The sequence below is a fragment of the Ceratosolen solmsi genome, unplaced genomic scaffold, assembly GCF_000503995.2.
Source record: "Ceratosolen solmsi marchali unplaced genomic scaffold, CerSol_1.0 scaffold6, whole genome shotgun sequence".
NCBI lineage: Eukaryota > Metazoa > Arthropoda > Insecta > Hymenoptera > Agaonidae > Ceratosolen > Ceratosolen solmsi.
The window spans coordinates 11,098,304-11,119,293 of NW_011948414.1; the positions used below are offsets into that span (position 1 = coordinate 11,098,304).

Genomic DNA, 20,990 nt, shown 5'->3' on the forward strand with positions numbered 1-20,990 from the left:
ACATGGGTAAATTATAAATAGATACCATTTTAGAAATATAAAAAAGCATCATTTTACTTAAAAAGAATAAAATATTGTTTAATCAATGTCTTTTGGTCGGTGAAAGAAAGAAAAAAAGTCTATCGGGGAGAAAATATTCATGATAGATCATCATTAACTGTTGAAATTTTTAATAGAATAATTTTTTTAGATTGCATTGTATAATCAATCGATAATTAACCAATAATCACAAAATTAATATACCACATATATTAAATGAAATGAATAGATAATTTAACTATAATGTTTATAATGTAAATGTAAACTTTAAGATAATTAAATACTAATTATAAACTTATTTTTATATATTTATATCTATTTGATTAACGCCATGTTTTATGGGGAATAAAAAATGAATTTATCATATTAAAACAATTATTATCTATAAGTATAGAATAAAGATTAATTGCACATTTTATTTGTCTTATGTAAACAGATTGACTATAATTTTGGTATAGATCTATTAAAAAATGTATCAAGTAAGTAACTTTTATAAGTGTGTATGTAGATCAACATCCAATATTATTTATCTGATTCTATTGTCAAAGACAGATGTCAAAATATATTATTGGTTGTACATATTTCCAGGCCTGTAGAAGTATGTAAACAGATTTTTAATGAGTTAATTTGATATGACAACATTTTTAAAAATATTTTACTATCCATAAGGAGCATATTAATTAATTTTATAAAATGATTATTATATATTTTTTTACAAATTTTATTCGCTTACAAAAGAAATTACATCAAGTTAAACAAGGAAGGTACTTTTTCCAAGACTTTGTAGTGGAGGCAATAAAATCTAAGTAGGAATAAATTCTTGTATATACATCTGGGTGACCCAAAGCACATGGTTTAGAATAAGATGAAATACCAATGAGTGTTCCATTAATAACAAATGGTCCGCCGCTGTCGCCCTAAAATGTTTTAATAAATGTCCAGTGACAATCATTATTTACCACATAACATATAAAAAATAAATAAAATTACTATTATACAAGTATATATGATGATGATTACAAAGTTTTTGACTTGTTTTGAAATAAATAATAAAAATAAAAAAAAAAAAACTTGCATGACATGTGCCGATTCCCGGGGCTTCGTAGACGCAGATTTGTTCGTTCCGTATAGAATTTGGATAACTGACAGCACATTCGGCGTTTGAAACAGTCTTTGTCGTAGCTTTTTGTAATATCTCATAAGGTATACCAATTGGATATGATATTTTTCCCCAACCAATGATTACCCCAACATTATCAGGTCCAATATTTGAAGTTGGAAGTTTTATCTTGTTTTGAAATTCATTGAATTTAATACATGGATCGACCTACGAAAAAAATAATTTTCTATTTTAATTTAATTTAGTCCGTAGAAACGTAATATAATGTACCTTTATTAAAATTTTTAGTTTAAAAAATTTACTTATTTCATTTGTTAGTTTCATGGAATAGTACACAGATGTATTTTAAAATACTTCATATCAATAAGGATATAATTAATTTTTAAATAATTTATTTATAAATAATTTATAAATTAATTTGATAATATGTCTATTTTATAACATAGAAATATTGTGAATAATTTTTTTTCTCTCATTGTTTTATATTTGAATTCATTTTCTTTTTCATACAGTATCATATAAATGATTAAAAAATTTATATAAATTAGTATTAATAATGTAAATTATTATGAATGTTAAAATTACAATTGCATAAGATATTGTTATGCTTAATGTCATGTGTTTGTATTATTTTAATAAATAAATTAGATTATTAATTACTATTTTATTTCTAAAATTTAGATAATATTTGAAAATAATTAAATAGGAATTTTATTGCTTCATTTTACTAAATGTTGTTAAATTTTGTTAATTTATAAAAATATTATAATGCATGAAAAGTAAATATTTTTTGAGACTTTGGTATTATTATTGCTCTACTCAAGAAATATATTTTCTTTATTTTATTTTGAATTATGTAAATGAATATGATAATTGTATTTGATAAATAGCATAAAAAAGGCTCGAATAGTTACCTTTCAAAGAATTATTTCTACTTTGATAAAAGCAGTTATTTGATAATGTGTTGAAAATTAAAGCCATTCTGTAATATTTTAAAATCTTATTATAATTTAAAATTGTAAAAAATTTGTATAATAATCAGTTGCATATTTTACTATATATTAATAAAAAATTGTTGTAATTATTATAACATTGTAAAAGAAATTTTGTTAAATTATTAAAAAACTTTAGATATAATCAAATTCAAAATTTCTGTGTATTATAATGAAACGCCTGTAAATAAGTAATTTTTACTATTTATGCATCGAAATTTAAATATTTTTATGTGTACACGCAAATGCTTAATAAAAATTGCGTTAAAGCATCTAAAGCATTTGTGTTATTGTAATATGTCTAACAGTTGAACTTAAAGATTTTAAAAATCTTAATAATTAAGAAAATTGTTTTAATCATGCGTTCCGATTACATTGCATTTAATAATATTAATATCCTTAGGAACAAAATAACCTAAATAAACAATATAAACGTTTGAATATAATTCTTCTAATATTAGAAAATGAATGTCTGAAAATTGTCCTTTAAAATGTAGTCCTTTTGTAGTAATAATATGATTATATGTTTAAGTTTTCAATTTATTAATTAATATCAGAGAATACGCACGAAATAGTTATTTTTTCATTAATATTGTAAACATACCGTGATAATAGCAATATCATTATATAATTTCCATTCTGTGTTTTCTTTTCCAATAAATTCGGGGTGCATTTTAACATTTTTGACATTGTAAAATGGTATTGAGAAAAGGGATGAATTAGATGTTCCTACATAAACTTTAAATCCATCATTTTCTATGTCATAAACACAATGAGCTGCTGTAATAATATGCCGATTACTAATAATAACACCACCGCAAAAATGATGCCGTTCATTGTGCTGTCTTAATGATGCAATATAAGGAAAATCTCTTATTACGGCATTTTCACCTCCGACGACCTTTACAATCTTAGCGTTGGCAACTAAAATAAACCCAATAATTATTAAAATTATTGGATCGAAGTTTATGATATTTAAATTATTCACATGTCTTGTTTTATTAGTATCAAATGTATTTTATTGCATTTATATTATAAATTATTAATAGTATAAATTATTAATGAATCTAAAGAGACGATTGTCATATATATATATATATATATATATATAAAGAATTCATTGTAAAACTATTTTTTAAATATATATTCTTTAATTCGACTTTGATTATTTGTTGTCAATATTTGAAATCTATTATGCGAAGAAAATGAACTGATATCTATTTTTTTCTTTTCAAGTATGTTATTTAGTATATAGTATATTACAGAAAATTCATTTGATATATCATCAAATATTGTTTACATATATTAAATTTGAAAGGAATTTTTTGTGTTATATAGATGTTTACATTGAGTTTCTATTTATAGATGAAACCACTTGTTATTTGTAATAATACGGCTAAGATGTGTAATAATATTCCTAGTTCTATATTATTATGTCCGAACGAATTTGTTCTATTAAGGGCATGCGATATAGTCATTATGTGACTTTAGTTTTGTACATAGATTATCAATATTTATCATTTAAAAAGTAAAAATATATTGAATATATTATAATTTATAATATATAATATAAAGCAGAAACTTTTAAACGATTATAAATAATATAAATATCATTGAAAGGGAAAGTAAATTAGCAATTTTATAAGAAATAGAAATTATTTTATTTCAAAATTGATGTATATTTTTTATGTAATTTTATTATATACTTATGAGTAAAAATCAATACTTTTATCTATAAATATGTTATAAATCCATTCACGATAATTTATTTCTTTATGTGTATCTTCCATATATACACGTAAGTAAAAAATGTACATTATTTTATAAAAACTTTCTTACGTTCTTTGAAGTTATTATCATTTTTTCCTAAGTCTATATTATTTATTCGGTCGTGCTTATGAACTATCAATTCTGTTCCCATTTAATTTTATCCAATATTTTATAATAGTTTGATATAATGTGGTAAAATATATATTTTATATAATATAAGATATTATATGATTTTAAATAACAAAATTTCCTCTTATAAAAATAAAAAATATACGTCTACTTTAAAAAGAAAAAATGATATTTTGTAATCTTACAAAATGTATTTGTAGGCAGAAATTTTTTTTTCTTTCGAATACGAATATTCGAATACGAATTTTTAAAATACAATAACATAGTACTATGAAGCTACAATTAAATGACTTATCAAATTTAAACAGTTTAATAGTTTTTATTACATCTGTTCTTATAATATGATTATATCATTTATAATCTGTCTGTTATTGTATACTATAATATATTATTATGTATACTATATGCTTATACAAAATCATCGATCGAACATTAAATTTTATTATATAAATAATAAATGAGTGTTTTATATCGTTTTATATTAATGGCATTAATTGATTTATACTAACAATTATGTTCAAGGGTAATGCAAAAATAATTTTTAATATATACAAATTCATACGTACTCGTATGATTTATATAATTTATATAATTTATAATTATATATACTGATAAAAAAAAAAATGTTTTTAACTTACCAACAATAATTATTAGACATGTGTAAGTTACTAAATAAAAATTCATGTTAACGCTTATAAATAATTGAGTGCCTGTTATAAAAGCTTATCAGTTTTATTATATAGATGCGTATAACCAGTGCTTGTCATATTAATGCAGAACAGTACTTATTACTTTTATTTATTCATACGTCTAATCATTACATAAATTAATTCAATAATATACAATTATACTTTATTTTTACGCAATTACATCAAATATTCTTTTAAAAAGAATAAGTAATCATATTTTTTCATTGTATTATACACAAGGTTATTTTTTATTTAAAGATTTTAATTCTGGTACAAGTATAATATGATGCGATATAATTGTATTTCTATCACGTTTTAGTTCATTGTGTTTAGATTGTGAAATTATCTATGTAAACGCTTCTCAATAGCTGCACTTGTTATATTCACTTTAGTGTTTTCTAATTAATTAAGTCTAAAAATTATTACAAATTAATGGTTAAATTCAGCAAAGATTGAGAAATTATATTATTATATACACACTTTCTAAGTCAATATTTAAAAAATGCATAAATAGTTATTTTTAAAGGGTTAAGTAAATTAACGATATTATCAAGAATAGAATCATTGATTAAACAAATTAAAAAGAAATTGCAATTCTTTTGATATTATATATGTAATGTCTATTGATAGCAATTTCTTATTATGTTGAAAATATTATTCAAGATTATGAATTTGAATGCCGATGCTGTATGTAGGTCAACCTATTAACTAATAATATATTGCAATCAGATATAGATTTATCTATTATTACCAATGAAATTCCCGTTATTTTGAAATATTTTCTTGATTTTATATACTACGTATAAAATAAATCAAAATACATTTACAAGGTAGAATGAAAAATTTTAATAATAACGTATTGTATGCAAATAATTTATGTTACATACAGATACAATTGAGAATTTAAAAAACACTTACTAATTCTATGTTATTGTATTTATATTTTTGATGTTATAATAATCTACTCTTAATGTCAATTTGATCTCTTTTCTTAATTTTATCGTAATTAAGTACAATTCAATTTAGAACTGTTTATTTTTACGTAGATAATAATAATTTTTGGAGCATATATATATATATATATATATATATATATATATATATATATAAAGAATGATATGATAAATAATATTTACTAACTATAATAAACTTAAAAATAAAAGAAGTTGATGTAAAGTTCATTTAAATATATTAAATAATTATACTCAGCATAGAGTAAAAATAATGTCACATTTAAATTCATAAATAGAATATATAAATTATGTAAATATTAGAAGAAAATGATATTTATTTTTTACTAGTAATTTAAAAGAGCTTTATTTGTAATTGTTTAACATTATTGATATCGCTTATAATTAAACTATTTGATAGTTCTTTCTTTTAATAACTGTTATTAACATTATATAGTTTATAACTAATTATATAATTTATTATAATAATTAATATTGTAAATTTATATCATTGTGTAAGAGAAAGCTAACTACTTAAGGTCCTTAAATTATTCAAATTGTTTTAAACCATTTCTAATTTATTTTTATATTCTTCAGTACTTCACTGTCTTCCCGTCAATTTTAAAAATAAATATTTTCGAATTTTGCATTTTAAATGATAATTTAAATTTTAATTCATGGTGTATTTGGTGATGCGTCATACATTATATAGTTGGCGTCGTAAATTTCATTATACATTCTTTCTTCCCGTAGTAACAAGGATAGATATAAAAATTGGTATCGTACGTAGAGCCGAGACTAGAAGTTTTTTTAAATACAATGATACGTTTCTACTCGAGATCATGAAACCAGAAGTTAAAGTTGAGAGAGAGAGGTGAAGTAAAAAGAAGATAAAAATATGTTTAACTAATATTACATCCCTTCTAATCGGCACGGGCTGACGATTATTTTTCTTTATTGTACATTATAGTTTGCATTGACCCATTGAAATATTTGATGAAATATCAGCCATTTTTAATATAATGCGACACTCGTATTCTATTTATTTATTGATTTATGGTCGATGTTACTGTATCGTTAAGCATATATGAATAACAGTTTGGTAATCCATTTTTCTGTGAAGATATTGAGAAAGAGTTTTTCTTTGGAGTATAGTGTCGCGATACGTATAAGCTCTTTTTTCTTAATTAATTCTTATTTACTTGTAAGAATTATCATCTAGGTTGTTATAACTCTACTATAATAATCTACTTATTATTTCAATTAAATTTATTCATTATTTAATTTTTTAAACTATTCTTTTATAAACAATTGCAGTCAAATGGAACACAGTGACAATTTATAATGGAATTGATAAATTCCAAAAAGGTATAAACTCTGACGTATACATCGGGATCGCCCGAAGCACATGGACTGTTTATAGATGAAATACCGATGAGTGTATTATTATTAATTAATGGCCCACCGCTATCGCCCTGCAATATAATAATAATCAAATAGTATTCTTTTTTTATTTAAGTGTAAAACAACGGTATGTAAATAATAATGAAATACTTGAAGTAAGAGTGAGTAGTAATAAAATAAAAGCAAAAAAAAATCAAGGCATACAATTGAGCAAACAGATTGTTAAATTGCATGTGCTACAATATTAAATTGGGGTACCATATATAAATTGTACGTTATTATCTTATGAAATTAATTAAATATCTTACGAAGCATGTGCCGGTTTCTCGGTTACGATATACGCAAATATGCTCCTCACGAATCAAGTTTGTAAAGTAGTTGGCGCATTGCTCATTTGAAATGATCCACATACTGAGCTTTTGTAATGTATCAGAAATCCAACCTATTGGATAAGTTTTCCATCCCCAGCCACTTATTAAACCGAGTTCACCAGTCTCAATATCTTGATTTGGGAGATTTATTTTATTTTGAAATTGATTGAAAGGAATGCGTGGATAAACCTAATAAAAAATGTATAATAAATTTTTGTTTATATGCATTATATATCCATTATATTATATCCATTATATATTAAAATAGCTATTATAATGAGGGAAAACTTTAACAATGAAAATAATTTTTTTTTTTTATATTTGAGTAATAAACTTTATGTCCATTAGCAAATATATATATATATATATATATATATAGATTATTCAAAATAGAAAAAAGATAACAAATTTTATTATAAATAAATAGTTTTTATTTATAATATAAGTAGAGTACGAGCAAGCACATGTATTAATTTATTATTTACGTATTTCGAAATAATTTGAAATATAAATAACTATTAATAATTTCACTAAATATTTAACAACTTACTGTGAGAACAGCAATATCGTAACGGGTTTTCAATTTTTTTATGTTTGCTTTATTATACTTTGGATGCATTTTGATGTCTTGTATATTATAATATGGTCCTGTATAATTTGAAGAATTAGCGGATCCTACATAAATCCGAACTTCCGATTTATCTAAACTATCTATACAATGAGCTGCCGTAAGAATATGATAATGACTAATAATTGCACCACTACAAAAATGTTCTTCTTTTTTAAATTGTCTTAACGATGCTATATAAGGAATTTCCTTTATATCTGCATCCACACCACCAATGATTTTTACATTTTTAGCGAAAACAACTAAAACTATGAGACTGTTATTAATAATTATTAATTAGTATAGTTGACTTGTAATATAAATAATTTTTCCTTTGAGCAATCCGATATTTCAATTTTTGAATTAATTTAAGTAGTCTTATCGTTATTGTAAATATTGTAAATGTAAAATATCATTTTCAAGTTTATCTTTTTTAATTATGATAAATAACATTTCTTATTGAGAATATATAATTGCGTTTTAAATAAAATAATATTAAATTTTTTTTTTTCCTGTATACATAAATTTTCCATTGTTGCTTATTAATTTGTTTAGTAGAAATATAATATTTTAAATTATAATAATTAAAATAAGAAATATAGAAACAGTTTCTACTTTTGATATATTGCAAGAATATAACTTGTTTAGTTTTATTTCAATCATACGAGCAGAGGATAAGAAATTTGAATATAGATTAAATAGATTATATATTATTATTTCTAATTATGTAATGTGTGTAAAAATTTTTATTTATTTCAAAGTAATATCAAATTTTAATATGCATTCTACAGAGTTTGATGTACGGATATTAGATGTATTGTTACAGCACCCCATAAATAGAACTTTTACTTTTTTTTAATTCATGTATTATAATTATATTTTTAATTCTTAAATACAGATTACTATTATTGATTACTTGCCGTTTTATAAAAAAGTATATAATTAAAATAATATTTAAAAATAATATATTGAATTAGAATATATTAAAAAAAAAAAAAAAAAAAAAAAAAATTTTCTATGTAATATAATATGAATATTATTGAAATTTATATAAGCTGCTTCAATAAAAGTTTAAATATAACTAAAATAATCTTTTTTATGAATAATAATATTTTACTTAAGAAACAATCAAATTCAATATTAAATATTCAATTTATATATATATGATACATTATGAAGCTTAAGATATGTTTTATGAAAATGGAAATATTACTTATAACAAATTAATACACAATTACATAACTTGTATTTATGTATGTAAGGATATGTAAATAATAAAAATGGTACAATTTATCAATATCAAATTTTAATAAATTCTAAATGCTGATTGAATTGCAAAATTATTTATTCAACTTACTAATATTTGGTGTGAAGCACAGGAAAATTATTAATTGAATATTCATTATATTATGTATAAGTAAGTAAAAAAGAAGTATTTCAGTCTGTTATATATGTCTTTTTACTGTATTATATTATAGAAACATTAAATAGTACGATATTTATATATACAAACTTTAATGAACTATTGACTGATCGAATTTTCTTAAACTTGCTGGTTATGTATAATTAAGAGATAAAATAAAAATTTCACTTTCTTATTGAAGTAACTATATTAGTTTAATTATATATATATATATATATATATATATATATATATTTTTTTTTTTTTTATCAAATCAGCCTAAAATGAAAACAGATATTTTTATGAATGAGTAAATAGTAAAAATTCTCTATCGTAATACAATATAATGTGTTAGTATAATAAGTCAAACATAATATAAAAAGTTATATTAAAAATAAAAAAACTTTAAAGTATGTAGTTAAAAAAAAATTTTGTAAATGTAAATATGTATAATATTATAAATATTTTATGAAATTAAATAGGTGACAATCACAATCAATGTAATTATTTAAAATTATAAAGATGTATATTTTAATAATTTTGTATAAAAATGTATAATTGTTTTTAAAAAAAAATTATAAAATAATTAGCAAAAAGTATGAGATATTATTTTTCAAAAATAAAATAGAATATGATAACGTAAAAATTAAATGAATCGTTATTTTATGATATCAATAAGTTCTTAAACTAAATATAAATTTTCAAGTTTAAAATTATTTAAAGAAGATCATCAGTGTTTAAATCAAATAATTCTAAATTTATGGAAACCCCCAATAACAAATATTAGTTATTAAAATTTTCGTATGCTTTAAGTTTTTTCAAATTTATTCAAAATTTTATCAGAATGATTTACTTAGGTAAGATATGATATATTCTGTTACTATATTTAAACGAAATACAGTAAAAGCCTCACAATAACGATAGACATCTCTGTATTAGATTTATAAAGGTGATAAATTTTTACAATTTATGTCATAGTTCATAAAGTAGTTTTTCTGTTGATATGAATAGTATTCTATGCAACCAAATGCTTAAAAATTAAAATAATTCTGTTCGTTAATTTAAGGTTATATATATTTATATATAACCTTATACATATAGTGAAAAAATAAAAAAAGAATTTTCTTTATAATTAAACTTATTTTAGTATATTAATACTTTACAGTAATCTTATTATAAACTAAATGTATAAATAAATTGTAAATATTAAATTTGTAATGAACTACCTTTTGTGATTGAGCATACTTTCATCGAAAAGACTTACTATATTCTGTCAATGTATTAGTAGAAGTATGTATAGTAGTTCACTTATTAGTGAAGAATACAAATGAAAATAATATTAAGTTTTACTAATATATATAAAAATATATATTTCTTTTATTACTTCCATTTAGATGGAGGCATTAAGCATTTTAATTTAAAAAAAAAAGGTAATATTTACAAGTTAAAGAAGAATTTTCAGTGAAAATTTGGGTATATAAAAAAGAATTAGTGAAACTGATTTACATAAAAATTTACTTCATTTATAAATAATAATCAATTTAATAAAAATGCGAATTTTTAATTCCAATAAATATATTATAAAAATAATTTATAAAACAAAAATTCTAAAAATTTATTCACAAATTTGAAAAAGATGGTCTAAATAAACATGAATTTTCGCATTATGTCGAATTATGTAGCATTATTGGCTTGTATACATTTGTAAAAATTGAAATTGTTTAAAAAAATGATTTTTTCAATCAAGTACGAAGCAAAAAAATTTCTGTTTAAGTCTATGAACTTATTCCAAGATTATATAAATAAAAAATTTCAATTTGTAAAATTTTAAATAAACTATTATATTTAATTAACTTTGCAATATTTTACAATAATCATAATGAAATGTGAGATACATTTTTATTGTAGCTTATCCTAAATTAAACCACACGTTCATACTTTATATTTCCACTTATATACATATTTATATTTAATGTATATAGTTCTTTATAAAATATTTATCTAGTTTTTTAAGTAAATTTGTTTTAAATTCTAATTATTCACTTTCAATAATTAAAAATTTTTTAAATATTAATAGTTAAAAAATTACTGAAAAATTAAGCTAATATAAAAATTTGTTTTAAATATAATTTGATGTTAAATACAACAAATTATGAATTTCATATGTATTAGAAAATTTTTTTTAACAATAATAATACTACTAGATAATTAAAAGATATTCTTGTACAATATTATGAAATTGAACTAAAATTGATTATTAGCTTTATTTTAAAAATAGGTAATTCTTACTAAGACTCCGTTTAATATTGCGCTTAATTTGATTAACAACTCGTATTGATTTGAATTTTTTAATATATATGATGAATTTTTAATAATATAATATTTCTTTTTTAATACAAAATATGAATAAGAATTTTAAGGTAAAGTTTAGTCAATCGAGATATCGCTTAATACGTCGAATTTCCAATATATTATGTAAAAATAATTACTTAAATTGGTGGTATTAAATAATATTTTAATTTATATCGATACTATTTATTAACAACATTATTTCAAATATTTATTTCTAACTTTTATACTACTTAAAAGTAAAATTTATCGGTAATGAGTAATAGCTACATTACAATTTATCTTATTGAAAAAAAAGCAATATAGTTCTATGTCAAATGTAGTATTTCTGTCAAATAAAGTTTATATATAAATGTTGACAAGTTGTATTCAAAACAAATGGTAAATTTTAGTTATGCATGCGATGTTCACAAATATTATTAAGAAATTCCCCTTCATAGCACACTTTATATAACACTTAATTTAATTTACACTTTAAAATATAATTAAGCAACTTAGAGTGATTGATTAGTGCATATAAATAATGTATGAAAAGACAATTAATTTTGAAGTTTATAATACAACAGGAAATGACGTGCTATTCGTCACGTAGCCTCAATAAATTCTTGACTATTATATTATCAACATTTTAAATAAGATTGTGTCGATTATTAAACAAGATTATTAACTAGTCAACATCTTTATTCGATAAAATGTGTTCAACATATTTTTTCGAAATTAAGTTTTAAATCGAATCTATATAAACTAATATCAATTATGTTTCTATTGTTGTATGTGTAATATAATGCTTTATCACACGTCGTACGTCTAGCAAAACAAGATATGTATGATGATAAAATTTCCTTGTTTTTTTGTCTAATGCGACTACATACAAACATTAAAATTTTCTATAATAACATATTTGAAGTATGTAAATTTCAAAATTGTTATGCGAAATTTTATGTTTACTTATGAAAAACATTTATGTTAATATCCATTTATCTCGAAACGCTATGTATTTATAGATTATTAATTTTATGATTTTGTAATAATTCTTACATTTTTTCTCGTAATTAAAATTTCCCTTATTTATTATTATATAATTTTTAAGGAATATTAGAACGATATCTCAAGTATTATTGAAAACTATAATAAAACATCAGAAATTGATATTAAGTTTACTTAGTAAGTAATAATATGGTAAATCTAAATTAACTATTAATATTAGGATTAATATTAAGAAGAGTAAATTAATGTTGTTAAAAATAACTTTAATTTACTTTCTGTTCCATAACTAAATAATGAATGCATTAAATATAATATTTAGTTATTTAAATAATTACTAATACTAAAGCGTATAAGATATTTTTCATTTGTTATTAATTTGTTATTAATCGATAAATATTATAATTTTATACATATAGAATAATACACTTCAATCATTGAAGCATAAATATACTGTATATATATATATATATATATATATATATATATATAATTATACAATTTCAATTATTTAATGATAATAATGTTTAATGGATATTTTCATGATAGATTGTGGCGAGTGATTTGTGGGCAGGAGGGCAATGAAAGAGACAGAAGAGGGGGGGGGGGGCGAGATTGCAAATATGTACGAAGAAAAGAAAAATAGTTGAATATATATCCTCGAAATGTATATTCTGTATGTCAAAGTACATAAAAATAGCAATGATCGTGGATATTTCTTTTACAGTAGATCTATATTTATATCTATATTTACAGAATATATGCTTTATAAATACTTAATAAATAATTATTTATTTATTAGTATTTAGATTAAATAATATTATTTCAAATAATTAACATTATTATATATATTAGAATTTAAATAGTTTAGCAAATGATTATCAATTTTATAGTATCAAACAACAACACGTACTGTTTGAATCACTCACTGAATTCATACAAGATTTAATAAAATCTAAGTAAGAATAAACTTTTGCATATACATCTGGATCACCTAAAGCACATAAACGTCCAAAAGAGCATATACCGATGACTTTGCCATGACTCACTAAGGGTCCACCACTGTCACCCTGTAAAATTATGAAAAAAAGAATTTTTTAATAAATCTAACCATGTAATAAACTAGTAATAATTGAAATGAAAGATAATCATATAAATTAATAAAACATAGGAATTGAAATTAAATTCGATTATATTTATTTATATTCGATACTTAATATTATTAACCAACTAACCATGCATATACCAGCTTTCTCCTCTGTAAATGCGCAAAGATGATCATCATTAACCATATGTGGATAGTCACGGTCATACTCGCAATTTGGAATAACTTTCATAGAGATTTTTTGCAAAGTATTAGAAGTCGTGCCTTTTGGATAGGTTCTCCATCCCCAGCCAGTCATTATAGCAGTTTCTCCAACTTTAATTTCTTTGGTGGGAAGATCAATTTTATTTTGAAATGCATTGAATTCAATATTGGGTTCAATCTATAAAATGTTATTTATTCTTAAAAAATAATTTTTTTCTCAAATCATTTATAATAAGAGGTATAATATCTATGAACATATCGTAGGGCCAGGATTTATTACTTAAATAATTTTTTTATTAAAATTGTTTTAAGATTATAAAATTGATAATATAGCCTATAACATGATTATTATATCGATTTAATTTTTAATATAAATTACGATAACTCTTATATTTATTCAATATCTAAAGGTAAAATCAAAATACATAAGACAATAAAATAAACTGATTTTTCAATATTCGTGCACTATTAACGATTATCACGATTACCTAGATGTTAAAAACATATATTTTAATTGCTTCTATCAATTTCATAATGCATATAGAATAAAAAAATTTCTATACTTTGAATTGATATAAAATCCATGATAATTTTTAAACAAATACTCAATTAAAGTATGAATACATTGTTGATGATTATCAATTGTTTATTATGGAAAGGATTTATTTAATTAGTCACATAGTTATGTGTTTTTTTTCTCTATAATAATATCTTAGTTCATATGTCTTAAGGTGTCTGTAAAAAAATTGAAATTTGTTTTTTTTTTTTTTTTTTTTTTTTTTTTTTTTGTCTAAACCAATTTACTTGTCTAGACAAATGTGCCAATGTGCAATACCAATTTACTGCTCAATTTACAAATTTTTCAATCCTTGATAACGATCATAATATATGATACTTAATAGTCGATCGTGTAGAAAAAATTTTTATTACGAAACACAATTTTAAGCTTTTAACGCTTGTAATTTATTTTGATGTTAATAAGACATTAAAGAATAAATTATATTTGAATCCAAGTGCTATTGTCATGTACATTGTTAAACTTACGGTTACGATAGCGATGTCGTTAAGTACAGTCCATCGAGATTTCTTATCAATTTTGAGATAGTTTGGATGAGCCGCAACGTTACGTATCTTGTAATATGGTATTGAATAATTTCTGGAATTTGTAGTGCCCAAGTATACCCTTATATCCGATTTTCTTCGATTTTCAAAACAATGTGCAGCTGTAAGAATATGTTGATGACTAATAATTGCACCACCGCAAATTAGTAGTTCATCTTTATAAATTCGAAACGATGCCATATAAGGAAATTCTGTTATATCTGCGTCTTCACCACCAATTATCCTTACATTTTTAGCCATGGTAGCTAAAAAAATATTACAACTTATTTAGATATCTCGATGTAAAGAGAAAGGTATATTTTAAAATAAGTGAATACAGTAATATCATGATACTTGCTCTTTAATTTAATACTTGCTCTCATAGACCTAAGCATAATAATGTCAGTATATTTATGAATATATTTTTAAAAACATTTAAAATATATTATAAATTATTCTTTTTCTAAATAAATATTAATTAATTTATTACATATGGAAAAGATTAATCATAAAATACATAATCAATAGTTATTTTACTATATTATTTTTTAGCAGATGTGAATTTTGTTTTAGCGTATAATTTCGTATTTATTTTATGTGAGTTTGAAGAAATATATTCTTATACTAAATATCGAAATATCTAATTTCTTATTATTTAATCTAGCCAAAAGTAAATAATCTTATATAAGAACTTTACTAACTTTTCGTTACTTAACTACATCTCTCGTTTTGTCAAAATCAATTCAAAATTCTTTGATGAAATGTATTATGGAATATTTATTATATTACACTTTATTGTTTTATTATTTTCATAATAAGATAAATTTTATTAGGGAGAAAATTTTTTTTAAATAAGCGCAATATGAAGCAAAATTAATTTAATTATTGGAACATTATATCATTACTAGATCTATGCATTTAATAAATTTATAATAAATCGATGTACATATTGTATAAATTTAATAAAAAAATGTTTCATATTAAACACAATGGAAAAACAAAATAGGGATTTATTACAAATTATTCTAACTTTATAAAAAATATTTAAAACCCATATTTAAGATAGGAATTGGCAAAAGCTACTTTCAAGTATTTAAAATAATGTAAAAAGATACTGTGTAAATATATATATATATATATATATATATATATATATAAATGTGGTTGTATTCTTCTATATTAGCTCTAATTAATATTCTATTGAATTCTATAAATAATACTCTAATGAATTCTATTGTGTTCTAACAACAATATTCTATTGTATAATATTTTGTATAGTTTATATGATAATTTTTTTTTATTAATTAATTAATTAATTAATTAATTTATTTATTATTTTATTTATTTATTATTTTATTTATTTATTATTTTATTTATTTATTTTTTTTATATATTAATTTTTTTTATTTATTTATTTATTTATTTATTAATTTTTTTATTTATTTATTTATTTTATAAAACTTTTCTAAATAGTCGTTGTCGTGTTTATTCTATGTGAAATGAAAATTTTGTATTTAATTCTGTAATGAAATTAATGAAATATTCATTAACTATATCTCATGAAAATATCCGTGGGCTACGTAAAAATTACACTTGACTCGAAAAACTTCGATTAACGTAATTTTAATTTTTAATAATTTATTGTATTCAAACAGCTAGGTAAATTATTTTTTACAGTAATAATTACAGTTGACTCTTTGGCACTGTTCGGGTGACCCGCTTATTTATATGGCAATATCCTATCCTTAGCCATACCATATCATTCTTACCCTTACCCATACTACACCCTGGGAACTCCCTCAAGTTTCTCTACGATTGTCGAAGAAAAGATGGATGCTACCTCAGCATACTCGCGAATCTCTTAGTGTCTTATTTATCTGCAAGTATAGGTTACCTATTCGTGCTTAAAATCATTATTTTTGTAGTTAACATGTATTTGAAGGCAATTTTATTTAACTAAAATTTTCTTTGAAATAGTGATAGTATTAATTAAGCTTACCTATGATTGATTCTAGAAATAAAAAAATTAATAATTGAAAATTCATATTGATACTTATAGATAAAAAACTGAATCTTGAAAACTTATCCGATTTATTATATAGTGTCTATTAATTGGTAGCAGTCATAAAATATTATCCAAGATTATATTTAAACACATGGTTGATCATTTAATCGAATGATTAAATATTACAAGGTTTTTCATTGTCTTCGTGGTATTACGTCATGCATTTAAATAAAATAGATCAGTCAGTCAATAACTAAAGGTATAATATCTAATGTTACAATATCCAATGCTTAAAATTCATCATTTTATAAATACTGAAATAATAAATAATTCTACTTGTTTTTCATTTTTTTCTTCTTTTTTTTTTTTAATAAATATAATAATAATATTTAAGCCTATTATTTTAAAATAGCAAATTTATTAATACTCAATTAATTATTAATGATTATTTATTTATTGTAATAGTGTTATAATCTAAGTTTTATCATATTTATAGATTATTTTATTTGGACAATAAATGATGAGAATTAATATTTTATAACGAGACATTTACAAGATTTACATTTTTCCTAATCTCAACGTCAACAAGATTTTTTATTAATTTTAAGCCATCGATTATTGGAATATTAAATGTATTGTAGCTTTCTATCCACGTATATCATTGTACATTTAACACTATGAATCTCAAGTCATTTATAACGAATTTTCATTAACAATTAATGTAGCCTTTAATGTTAATATTTGGTTGTTAATATTACATTGTAGAAATAATACTATGCAATTATCGAACGAGTAAGCTGCATTTTATACGATAGCATTAAGAAAAAAGATATTTAATTATTGCAGAATAATTTCGTTAATCAATTAAACAATAAAATTCATACTCGTAAATATTTTTTTCTGATACGAAGTTATTTATATAAAAAAATATTGTTATATTTGAATTAACTTTTTGATACCTAATTCTTACAAATATGGTTTTTATTTATTAGACCAATATTTTGTAAATGAAATGTGAATAATTCTATATTAAATGTATATGAAAAAAAAAGTCAAACTAATATAATTAAATTTATAATAATAAATATATTTATTCGTTTATTCAGTTTTCTATCGTTTGTCTAATAAACACAAATCATTATCAAAATTAATAATACACTACTATATATTGTATCCGTCTATGTTAATTCAACGTTTAAATTGTTAATTAAATTTCACTTAATTTTCATCAAATAAAATAAAATATCCGAATTCATTATATTAATACGACTATTTTTAATTTTATTTTTGCATTTTTAACAAGCTTAAGATTTATATTCGGTTTTAAAGTTTCTTAATTCATTTTTGTCTTCCAATATAGACCAACCGATTATAAAATGATTTGAAAATTACAGGTTAAAAACTACCGAGAAATCCGCTGTTAATAGCATTCAGATTTTATTAACGTTTGCATAATTAATATAAAAATTTGACGCGTACCATTGTACGAGTAATTTTTTAATTAATTATAAGGATGAAATAAATCAGATAAATTCTTATGTGATATAATTGGAGTAGATGAATTTTAGACTTTTACATTTCAAAAGATGTCACCAAATATAGAAATATCTGTTTGATTTTTTTGAACAGACGTTTATCGGCCTTCATTACTAGTTACTAATATTTCCAGTCAGCTTGAATATATTTGGTATTACTCACTGTATCATAATTTATAGATAACTTAACTTTCTATTAATGTTTATATATAATTCTATTTATAGATATAATTAATTTTGTCATAATAAATATAATGCGGATCTTCGTATGATCTAAGACTTTATATATTCATATTTTGAATTATTTAATACATTATATTAATAATTTAATATTTACATTGTGAAATTACATTGAAACAAAGTAATAGATTACAGTTGAATAATTGTTATAGATTTTTCCATTATTATTTTTATTATTATTATTATTTTATTTATTAGTATATAATTAATAATTTTATAATTGTAGTTATTTTATAATCACATATTGTATTTTTCAAGAATTCAAAAACTGCCTTTCTTATACTATTATACATATTATACATGGGGATAAGGTAAAGTTAATTAATAATATTGGCATTAATAATTTTAAATAATATATATAGTTGCATTTTGTAATGTGTTAGGCAACTTGCCTTATTGGATATGATTTTCATACACAATCAATCACTGATTAAGACAGAATTTGATTGGTTGCTCATTTCTATTTTAGTAGTCACTATTATTTTAATATTATCTCATAATAAAAGATAATTGTAATATAATTTTTCAATTTACACATGAAATATTCATCAAATTTTGTTCGAATTTTTAGGATTTTTTCAAATTTTTCAATTTAAGTAAATTTATGTTATTTGAAAATAACGTATTATTATGAATAATAAAGTTATTAAATTTTAAATGATCTTGTATACATCAATTATAAATATATTTTTGTGAGATGTTAAAAATTTGTTCACATATCGTTTATAGCTGTATATATATATATATATATATATATATATATAATTATAATATTATGTTATATTATATTACATTGTGTTATACTATAATTGAATTAGAATATAATTAATATATAATATTATATATTTAGATCTATAACTGTTATTAGGACGAAGAGAAAAGACTTTATTAATTTGCTATTTTTTCTATTTTGTTAATTTTTGTTATCAAGAAATTCTTAAATGTATACAATTTTTAAGTTCAACTGAAATACTTTCTTAAAATATATTATTTATAACTACAAGATATTGTATTGTGACTGATTTAAGATAACGTAATAAATTATGTTTCCGTGAAAATTCCGTGAAAAATTCTAATGAAATATGAAAAAAAAAATTTTTAATATTTCATATTACTACTAGATATGTATAAATGTATCCCAATTTTTTATGCTAATAATGCAACTTATTTTTAAAATTTACCTTAAAATTTTATACAAAATATGTATAGCTTCGAATGGCTTTTCAAAAATAGTTGTAAACTGATACCTTTTATAAAGGAAATTATATTATATAAAATTGAACATAAACTAAAATATTTATCGAAATACGACACTCTAATTTTCGATTCTCATAAACAATGCTTAAATCAAAGAATTTATTTATATATTTAATATTTATATTTTATATAGCAACATGTATGTTTATATAAATACTTTTTTTGTAATCTAGATAATAAGTATATCTTTCGTTTACTATAATAAAGTATAAATGTCTATAAATAATAATATTAAATAAATTTATTTATTTAGAATTCTACAGTTTAATATTTCAAACAAATTTTAAGTTCCATAATAGTATGATACAGCTTGTCATGATTAAAATTATCGACACTGATAAATAAAGTGATTTTATTTTTATTATGTTCGTTAAAAGAATAAGTTATTCAACTATCAATAAATAATTATTGAACTATTATTAATAATCGTAGATAAAAATAAATAGATAATATCAGAGTAAATTTTTTATAATTATGTATTTCAAAATAATACTTCGGTTATTTTTATAATCTTTATATTTAAGACTTCTTGATAGTTTTGTGTGCTTTTATGTAATTAAAACTATTGCAGGGGTTTAAAATTTAAATTATGGAAAATAATTTATTCAACATTTATAATCACATTGATATTAAATTTTAATCAATATTATTTTATATTCGATATGTCCATTTTATTAAAATTTCTTTTTCGGATTTATATGAGGCTGTGAACAATATTACTTTTAATAATTATTCTT

General features: G+C 21.0%; 3 protein-coding genes across 11 annotated transcripts; all 3 read right to left on the reverse strand.

Moving 5' to 3' along the window:
- Positions 1 to 785: 785 nt before the first annotated feature.
- Positions 786 to 4,072, reverse strand: LOC105368426 (chymotrypsin-2-like). Its single transcript, XM_011507435.1, has 4 exons — positions 3,991 to 4,072; positions 2,756 to 3,075; positions 1,115 to 1,366; positions 786 to 956 (listed from the first exon to the last, which is right to left on the reverse strand). The coding sequence occupies exons 1-4, from the start codon at positions 4,070 to 4,072 to the stop codon at positions 786 to 788; spliced, it is 825 nt and encodes a 274-aa protein (XP_011505737.1).
- A 2,488-nt stretch (positions 4,073 to 6,560) lies between these two features.
- Positions 6,561 to 9,528, reverse strand: LOC105368055 (chymotrypsin-2-like). Of its 2 annotated transcripts, XR_913086.1 has the most exons (5): positions 9,429 to 9,528; positions 8,015 to 8,340; positions 7,402 to 7,653; positions 6,892 to 7,164; positions 6,561 to 6,804 (listed from the first exon to the last, which is right to left on the reverse strand). XR_913086.1 is itself a non-coding variant. In XM_011506956.1 (4 exons), the coding sequence occupies exons 1-4, from the start codon at positions 9,472 to 9,474 to the stop codon at positions 6,991 to 6,993; spliced, it is 798 nt and encodes a 265-aa protein (XP_011505258.1). In that variant the 5' UTR covers positions 9,475 to 9,528; the 3' UTR covers positions 6,561 to 6,990. The 2 variants fall into 2 exon arrangements, 1 of the variants encoding a protein (XP_011505258.1); XM_011506956.1 differs by having other exon boundaries at positions 6,561 to 7,164.
- A 4,136-nt stretch (positions 9,529 to 13,664) lies between these two features.
- Positions 13,665 to 17,276, reverse strand: LOC105368056 (chymotrypsin-2-like). 8 transcript variants are annotated; one of them, XM_011506960.1, is made up of 6 exons: positions 17,216 to 17,255; positions 16,972 to 17,110; positions 15,575 to 15,603; positions 15,160 to 15,482; positions 14,042 to 14,293; positions 13,665 to 13,876 (listed from the first exon to the last, which is right to left on the reverse strand). In XM_011506960.1, exons 2-6 carry the CDS (start codon positions 16,977 to 16,979, stop codon positions 13,694 to 13,696), a joined length of 795 nt encoding a protein of 264 aa, XP_011505262.1. In that variant the 5' UTR covers positions 16,980 to 17,110; positions 17,216 to 17,255; the 3' UTR covers positions 13,665 to 13,693. The 8 variants fall into 8 exon arrangements, with proteins under 8 accessions (XP_011505262.1, XP_011505263.1, XP_011505264.1 ...); XM_011506961.1 differs by having other exon boundaries at positions 16,992 to 17,119; positions 17,216 to 17,253; XM_011506962.1 differs by having other exon boundaries at positions 16,986 to 17,119; positions 17,216 to 17,253.
- Between the last annotated feature and the right edge of the window lie 3,714 nt (positions 17,277 to 20,990).

Coding starts and splice junctions, on each gene's coding strand:
- LOC105368055 (XM_011506956.1), bottom strand. CDS start 9,474: ATGAATATTCAATTAATAATTTTCCTGTGCTTCACACCAAATATTA. Junction 7,654..8,014: donor ACGATATTGCTGTTCTCACA/GTAAGTTGTTAA, acceptor ATTTTTTATTAG/GTTTATCCACGCATTCCTTT. Junction 7,165..7,401: donor GAGAAACCGGCACATGCTTC/GTAAGATATTTA, acceptor ATTATATTGCAG/GGCGATAGCGGTGGGCCATT.
- LOC105368056 (XM_011506958.1), bottom strand. CDS start 17,261: ATGAATTTTCAATTATTAATTTTTTTATTTCTAGAATCAATCATAG. Junction 15,483..17,215: donor ATTTCTAGAATCAATCATAG/GTAAGCTTAATT, acceptor ATATTTTTTTAG/CTACCATGGCTAAAAATGTA. Junction 14,294..15,159: donor ACGACATCGCTATCGTAACC/GTAAGTTTAACA, acceptor AACATTTTATAG/ATTGAACCCAATATTGAATT.
- LOC105368426 (XM_011507435.1), bottom strand. CDS start 4,072: ATGGGAACAGAATTGATAGTTCATAAGCACGACCGAATAAATAATATA. Junction 3,076..3,990: donor TGATAATAACTTCAAAGAAC/GTAAGAAAGTTT, acceptor GGTTTATTTTAG/TTGCCAACGCTAAGATTGTA. Junction 957..1,114: donor CGGGAATCGGCACATGTCAT/GCAAGTTTTTTT, acceptor AAAACATTTTAG/GGCGACAGCGGCGGACCATT.